General features: G+C 46.4%; 1 protein-coding gene across 4 annotated transcripts in view; it reads right to left on the reverse strand.

The window, feature by feature from the left end:
• Positions 1-2,574: 2,574 nt before the first annotated feature.
• Positions 2,575-8,363, reverse strand: part of CIRBP (cold inducible RNA binding protein) — a 6,697-nt gene continuing 908 nt past the window's right edge. Inside the window, exons 2-8 of one of the 4 annotated variants that reach the window (XM_081846444.1) lie at positions 7,455-7,565; positions 6,859-6,965; positions 5,981-6,119; positions 5,795-5,885; positions 5,631-5,695; positions 2,825-2,914; positions 2,575-2,702 (exon numbers count right to left, since the gene is read on the reverse strand). In XM_081846444.1, the coding sequence (XP_081702570.1) occupies positions 2,910-2,914; positions 5,631-5,695; positions 5,795-5,885; positions 5,981-6,119; positions 6,859-6,965; positions 7,455-7,565 (518 nt within the window). In that variant the 3' untranslated portion in view covers positions 2,575-2,702; positions 2,825-2,909. Of the gene's footprint in view, positions 2,703-2,824; positions 5,142-5,630; positions 5,699-5,794; positions 5,886-5,980; positions 6,120-6,858; positions 6,966-7,454; positions 7,566-8,363 lie in introns of all 4 variants that reach the window. The other 3 variants (XM_081846442.1, XM_081846443.1, XM_081846441.1) reach the window with 3 other exon arrangements.

Raw genomic sequence — 8,363 nt, forward strand, 5'->3', positions numbered from 1 at the left:
GCAAGGAGAATCAAGAGCAGGGCACCCAGCTCTCCTGGAAAATGTTGTGTGCGCCCAGGGAGGAGCAACAGGCAGGCGAGATGAAAAAAGCCCCAAGTCTGAGCAAGGAAAGCAGTTTGTCTGAAATTGCAGAACTGTGGAAGAGTTGGAAGGCACCCAGAGTCATCTAGTCCACCCCCGTGATGCAGGAACCTCCCGCCCAATGGGTCTTGAACCATGACCCTCAAATTAAGCATTCCTGCCTTCAAGGAGGCTGGAAGAGGACAATTGAGAGCAGCATCTGGAGACATAGCTTTTAGAAGTCTGGCCTCCCTCTGCCGAAAGATTCAGAGCAGGCAAAGCACTTCTTCACGCAGTGCACTTAAACTATGGGATGGCCAAAATTCAGAGGAGGGCGATGAGGGCTACTAGCCTATGCTCACATTTAAAGGACAATAGGCAATGGCGAACCTTAGCCGACCTTGGGAGATTTAAGGCTAGGCCAGGGGTCAGCAAAAACCTTTTTCAGCCTCGGGCCGGTCCACCGTCCTTCAGACCGTGTAGTGGGCCGGACTATATTTTGAATTTTAAAAATGAACCCATTCCTATGCCCCACAAATAACCCAGAGATGCATTTTAAAGAAAAGCACACATTCTACTCATGTAAAAGCACGCTGATTCCCGGACTGTCCGCTGGCCGGATTGAGAAGGCAATTGGGCCGGATCCAGCCCCCGGGCCTTAGGTTGCCTACTCCTGGGCTAGACAATCTCCCAAGGATCTAAAAAGCTGACAAGTCAGGCAGAAGACTTGGGGTTTCATGTAATGTCATGTCATATTCTGAGCAGACCCATCTGAAGAACATGGTTTGTCTACGTGCGCCAGCTCACATTTAAGTGAGGAGTCTGTCGCTATGGCTTTTCTGTGTGCCTCTCTCGCAATTTTAGCCCATCCTTTCATCATGGAATTGTAAGGTGGGATCCAGTGGGTCATCTAGCACAACCCCGTGACTTTTTTTTGCCCAACCGGGGGCTCGAACCCACAGCCCTGCGATCAAGTGACTCGTGCCCTATGGACTGAGCTACCCCAAACTTTCTTGTTAAACTGGCAAGTAGAGATTTGGGTCTACTCTAAATTTAGTGGGCTGCAAGTTTTAGGCACCAGGTGAAACACATTCTTCAACCAGGTCTTTTGCTTATTAAAGTCCTATACCCTTTCTATTAAATGTTTGTGGGGTAGATGGTAGATTTATTATGTTTATCCTGTATTTTTATGTTGTGAACTCCCCCAAGATCTACAGATGAAGGGCATTGTACAAATTTGCTAAATTCTCCAGTGCTCCAGAAGGCTGCCTAGGACAGATGGTAGAAATCACAATTAAGGGTTTGAGCAACTGGTAAACTCTCTTAAGAACTGATGCCCAAGTTTTGATTCCTTCCTCTCTCCACGTCCCATTTGTTTGTGTGTTTTAAAGATTGCAGAGACAGCCTTAAATGATTGAATGAAGAGTCATGTTGGGAACCTCTCTGGCCAAATCTTAAAAGTAGATTCGGGCTGCAGTGTTAATACAAAGCTCTTTATACTTTTTTTAAAAAAAACCACTCCACTTTCCATTTTAAGGCTGGGAAATTACTTGATCGAAAGCTGGTTTTAAAAATGGACAGGAGCTGAAGCGAGCAAGCTTTTGGATTTATGCGGAGCTTGCAAACTGGAGATACCAACTGCCTCCTGCCACACAGGGACATGTGGCAGCCAGGCTGATGGCAAATTGCTTTTGAGTTCTGGGAGCCGGGCAGATTCAGAGCCATAAATCCACCAAGTTACAGCCTTCAAAAGCTACTGTTTTTGTTTACTGGGGCTGAGTGTTTTAGGTATATGCTGTTTCTGAAACCCAGCTTTTGGTGGCCAATGAGCTTTATCTGTAGGGAGAACCCAGGGCACCTATTCTTATCAATTACTGTACTCTTTCTAGCGCATGATTAAAACATGTTTAGCGAAGCCTTCCCAGATACGTAGAAGGTTGGAATTTGAAGCTTATGATTTACTGCCAATTTAAACATTTCTATTTATTTACGATTTTATTCTCATATACTGCAGTGAAGCAGTGCACGGGTTACGAAATAAGCAATAATGTAGTAGTGAGCTGCAAAGCTCGCCCCTTGCCTGCACTCCCAAGAAATATCCCTTTAACCCAAGAGCCTCAAAAGCTCTCGGCTAACTTGCACCATAAAGCGTAGAAGGAAGTTTTGCCCTCAGGCTCCTCCAGTGTCAGGAATGTTCCCTTTCTGGGAAAGGGCTCCTTCATTCCTAAATGCTCAGCTCTGCCAGAACTCTTTACAACCTGGGAGGCTTCTCTCGGGACCCAGCCCCAAAATAAAGGATCTAGGGTAATAGGGTGGGGGGTTAAAGGCTTCCTAGATATGGAGGGCTAGAGCCATCCCTAAGCAGTTTTCTTAAGAGCTACATTCCCCTCCTCTGTAATTCAACTAGGTTAGTAATGATTCCACAATGTGCCTTTTTGGGGGTGCAAGTGTTGCCAACACCCCCCCCGCCATGGCTCCCCATTGCCTTCAGCGTATATGCACAACTCAGCCGTATTTGTAGCCCTGTGTTTTATTAGCCTTGTTGAATCCATTTTAAAAAATGTAAACAGCTCTCGAAGCTTTTGCTGCCCAGCCCGGAGGCTGGTGTGCTCTTCGCCGGTCCTCTTCCACGCAGCACGCGACTGAAAGAAAAGATGGGGGGGAATACGCAGTTAGCACCCCAGACAAGAAAACTTAGGATATATATGTCAGCATTAATCTGAAAACAAAACCCATACGCCTAGCAAACCACCAAGAACCTTACCTGCTAAAGAGTCGAAGTTGGCTTACGGTCTATGTTCCGTGCTCAGCCTCAAAACCACTTCCTGATCAATGGCTTTTTTTCTCCGTCAACCTGCCAAGACAAACTCGGGTTACAAAAATATATCTATACCGCACCCGGCAAAACCTCTACGCTTTCTACCCTGCCCACCCTCACACAATACGAGCCCCCCCCCAGCAACCAGTGTTCCCCCACGAAAGGGTTTCTGCGAACCTGCACTGACCCTCAAGAGCCCAGCGTGGGGGTCAAGCGTTCCGAGACTGAACCTGCGTCCCCCTCGGACTGGACAATGGCAGCTGAACCCCCCCCCCACAAAAAGCATTAGTCGCGGAGGAAAACGGTTGCTTAGGAATAAGCGTGGGCTACGGGGGAAAAGTTAAAACGCAAACACGATGGCAGAGAACATTACAGTTACGTGGACTTAAGTCTTAAGAGTCTCCCGAGATGAGCATTAGTCCCTTGGGGGGGAAATTTGTTTTTTTCCCCCATCTGACATCTACCCTACCGGCAAAGAAATGGCTGTGAACGTAACACCCCTCCTGACCCACATGGAATTTATGCCACAAAAACCAAAGACTCGGTACTACAGGAGATTTTAAAAAAGAGGATTTTTTAAAAAGGGTGGTTTTTTTCCAGCTGACCGAAATTGGCAGAGAAAATTTTGCTTTCGGACGGGATAAAACATTCAGGCTTTCAAATATATATATATATAAAAAATATGAGCTCTCAACAGGAGGAAGGATGCGGACATGAGGAAAGGAGTTACCTCGAATTACGGGACTATCCCCACATATGAACTAGCCAAGAGAGCAGCTTTCGTCCCAGAGGTTCTCTCTCTCTGTTGGATGCACAACACTTCGCTTTTTCGTCAAGGCACTGCCGTTTTCCATACGCTAGCAGAGAATTCTCAGAACTTAAGAAGGCAACGACAAAGCTAGCTAAATTAGGTCACAGTTATCGGCCTTGGAACACTGTCAAGAATTGGCAGCAGCGGCGGCAGCAGCTGACCCCGGTTAGAACGAGGCTCCCTTGTTGGCTAAGAACGTCTGGCTGTCTTTTCAAGCTACCAAAGGTGTCAGCTAATTTTTGCTCACGCACTAACTCTTGTCGCAAGCTGTCTGCTCGGAGTCACCAGGTGCAAATTACTATGGGAAACGGTGTTATTATTTTTCAAAGGTTGGATCCGTTCTAGCCAAGCAGAGAACGGACCCCATGATGGGAAAAGATGGCGGCTACACTCCTTTAGATACTCTTGCTTCAGAGCTTCAATCGGCCTCAACCTGATCTGGCGTCTATCTAGGCCTTAAAAGTACAGTAAGATTTGCGTTGTTTTCACCACCTGAAAATCCTCTCTATGCAGATAGCTGCCCTTCCTCTCTGACTGTACACTTTTGACGCTCAAATCCAGAGTTGTGTTGTGCAGCAAGATGTAAAATTTCAAGAGCAGATATGATTTTTTTTTCAGATGGACTTTTAATAGGCTTCGTGAAGCCAAAAGGAAAACTGTACAAGAAATCCTTTTTAAACCACTTCAAAATTACAACATCAATTGAATTAGGCATATACTTTTCTTCCAGTAAAAAAAGGACAACAGAAATAAACAATGTTTTCCCCCACGAGCCTCTTGCGAGTTAAGATTTGCAGAGTCTGGGATACGTTTTATGGCATACAAGCAAAAGTCTCTTAAATTGCAGGTTGAACATACAAGCAAAGTTTCGCTTTAGGTATACCAAGGTGGGTTGCCTTTTAAAGTCGTTTATAAAGTCATACCCAGGCTACAGCGCCTACCTTGCTACACTAAAGTTTGTTACAAAACGATGCACTAAAACAAACCGACTTCACAGCTTGCTCAGCTTCTACTGAACAATTACGGTCCTTTCTCGCTCAAAACAAAACCAAAAAATCCACAGAAATGGGGCCCCAAAACCTTCCAGTCTTTTTCTTTTTAATAAAAAAAAAAAAACACAACACACACTAAAGGACACACAACCAAACACACACACCTCTGCTCACAAATGAACTAAAATCTTAAGTGCTTTAAAAAAAAACAAATGTTAAAACACTTGAGAGGAAAAACCCAGAGCTTTCTTTGAGTCTGAACAGACCATCGCATATTAGAAGCTGTCAGGCTGTGTTTTTGTTTTGACAAGGTCAGAACTGAGAGTTTACTACAAAAGTGAGAATACAAAGGAGATGACTACACAAGAACGGATTTCAGCGAAGCTCCCAAAATCTTTATAAATACAGCCATTGGAAGGACGATCTTGAGCCAGGAAGGTATTTTACTCGTTGTGTGTAGCTGAGGACAAGAAGCAGGCAGAATTGTAAAGGCACTGAAGCAAAGACAAAGGTCCCAGCAATTTTTTCCTCCCCTACTCGCTTGCAAAGCAGCACCTCAAGGCTACCAACGCTATCTCTCCTTATCTCCCACCCCTTTCTTTTTCGCTCCTGGGCTTTTGAGAGGGTTTCTCTGGCGTCATTTCCAGCTTCCGAAAAAAAAAAACCGCTAGTCACGAACGACTCGCAATTTTGGCTTTGGGTCCGACTAAGCGTGGCGCATGCATTAATGAGGGCGGGGGTTCCCCCCCCTGCTTTTCTATGGCGCGAGTGCTTAAAGGCCTGCCAGAAGAGCAGTGATTTTTGAAGGCAAGGAGAGGCTTGCCGGCAAATAGGCTCCAAAGCGAACCTAACGGTACTTTTCCAAAGGTTACCATCCCTGCAAAAATCAAAAAGAGGCTTCAGGCATTCCCACGTCAGTGTATCCTTTCCCTTATGATCTAGGGCTTACCATAACTGTCATAGCTGTCTCTGTAGGAGCCTCCTGAAGGCCTGTCGCCATAGCTGCCTTGACTCCTGCTGTGGGGAGAAATGAGAAGATGCTCATTCACAAGGGACAGCTACAACCAGCAGGTGCATGGGGCTATTTTTTGACACAACCTCCGCAGGGCTTACCTGCTGCCACCATAGTAGTCTCTAGAACCACCGTATCCCCCGCTTCTCGATTCAAACCGGCTGCCACCGTAACCTCGGTCTCCACCGGCTCCTGGGGAAGGAGAACCGAACAGAGGCTTGAGATGCATCCAGCTCAACGCAACCAAAGTCCGAAAGTACAGAGGGCACTTGCAAGCCCTGGCTCACCTCTGGAGAAGCCCCGGCCCCGGCCTCTGCCTCCGCGGAAAAAGCCCCGGCCGCCAGCTGAGCCGCCTCTGTAGCCGCGGGACCTGTTGTCGGACGATTTGCCAGCTTGATCAACCCTGATTTGGCGGCCGTCGACAGACTGGAAGAAACGAGGGGTTTCGGGATTAGCACAGTGCTCCACAATTAACACGCACAAAAGCAGTGACTATCAAACAGATCCTCAGTTAATAATATTACAGTGGTGCCCCGCAAGACGAACGCCTCGCAAGACGGAAAACCCGCTAGACGAAAGGGTTTTCCGTTTTGGAGGCGCTTCGCAAAACGAATTTCCCTATGGGCTTGCTTCGCAAGACGAAAATGTCTTGCGAGTTCCTGCGGGTTTTCCCTCCCTTTTTCTAAGCCGCTTATCAGCTGATCCGCTGATAAGCCGCTAAACCGCTAATAGCGCTAATCCGCTAAGCTGTCAATGGGCTTGCTTCGCAAGACAAAAAACCACCATACGAAGAGCCTCATGGAACGGATTAATCTCGTCTTGCGAGGCACCACTGTAATAATTTATTATTTATACGCCGCCTATCTGGCTAGGTTTCCCTACCTACTCCCGGGCGGCTCCCAACGGAATAGTAAAAACACCAAACATTAAAAACTTCCCTAAACAGGGCTGCCTTCTAATGTCTCCGGAAAGTCAGGTAGTTGTTCATTTCCTTGACCTCTGATGGGAGGGCGTTCCACAGGGAGGCCCCACCACCGAGAAGTTACGTTTCCCCAAACTGCTAACTTTTAACAGTTGTTCTATCGTGATCACATCCTAAAAACGGAAGGACTTCTGTCCTACCAAGGACCGCCGTTCAGAACAGCCAACACAGAACAGAACTCACCTTGCCATTCATGGCCATCATCGCATCTTTAGCATCATCAACACTCTCAAAGGTGACAAAGCCAAACCCTCTGGACCTCTGGGTTTCTCTGTCTTTGACGACAACAACTGGCGGGAAGGAAGAAGAAGAAGAGAAGAGTTTGGATTTGATACCCCACTTTATCACTACCCGAAGGAGTCTCAAAGCGGCTAACATTCTCCTTTCCCTTCCTCCCCCACAACAAACACTCTGTGAGGTGAGTGGGGCTGAGAGACTTCAGAGAAGTGGGACTGGCCCAAGGTCACCCAGCAGCTGCAGGTGGAGGAGCGGGGAAGCGAACCCGGTTCCCCAGATTACGAGTCCACCACTCTTAACCAATACACCACACTGTCTCTCTCTTAAATTTCTCACTGGAAGGAGAAATTTAAGCCCTTTGGTCAACTTAAGTGCAGGGCACAAAGCCAAACTTATCCCCATGAGAATTCGTGCTAATCCGAGTGCTTATTTCATTCTTAATTTAAGTGTGGGGCAAACTCAAGGTTGTCTTTTATACCGGCTTAGCCTACCACGTACCAATCGATGCTCAACTAAATTATTTTGATTTTTTATTTAATTACCATCAGTGATCTGTCCGTATTTAGAGAAGACTTGCTCCAGCGACTGTTCATTGGTGTCAAAACTGAGGCCGCCGACAAAGAGCTTTCCTTCATCTGATGCCATTTTCTCCCCTGGGAGCAAAAAAACAAGCCTCGTGTTCAGCATTCGCCCAAGGCGACAAAACACAACACCCCTCCTAGAACAAGTTCGCCGGATCATCAACCGGGTGAGGTCACGACTCACTCAAAACTTAAGGAGCTTAGCAGCCAGTGACACAAATCCTGTTTTATCTGTTTTCTTCAAAGAGTGCCCATCCAATGCAGAAGAGAAAACAGGTTACAGACTCCGCTAACCCAGAAATTGTACCTCGGGTTAAGAACTTTGCTTCAGGATGAGAACAGAAATCGTGCAGTGGCAGGCCCCATCAGCTAAAGTGGTGCTTCAGGTTAAGAACGGACCTCCGCAACGAATTAAGTACGTAACCAGAGGTACCACTGTACTAACCAGCCCTGCATGAGAAGCCACATTTGCCACAAACGTCCCCCCTTCTAAAGAATTGTTGGAAATGTAGAAGGAAGGCTCCTCTTTTGTAAGTAGGCAAATAAAAGGAAAAAGGATTGGGGGGAAGCGAAGCAAAGAAAAAAAATGGTATTCTTGTATTGAATGGGATTAGTAGTCCATCACAGCTGAAAAAAACCTTAGAAAATGTAAACAAGCCCATTCCTATGCCTTTTTTTAAAGCTCCAAGGCCCATGTGTTAAATAAAACCTGTACATAAAAGGCCTTTACCCCCCTTCTTTCAACCAACCATACTGTTAATGGTACTTTTAACTGGACCTTCTCTTAATGTTTATCCTTCTTGTGTTATTTCTATGCAAATGCGGATTATAAACTTCGCGAAAATAATGAATTGGGATATTCTACACGCG

The sequence above is a fragment of the Podarcis erhardii genome, assembly GCF_964252035.2.
Source record: "Podarcis erhardii genome assembly, chromosome: 18".
NCBI classification, from domain to species: Eukaryota; Metazoa; Chordata; class Lepidosauria; order Squamata; family Lacertidae; genus Podarcis; species Podarcis erhardii.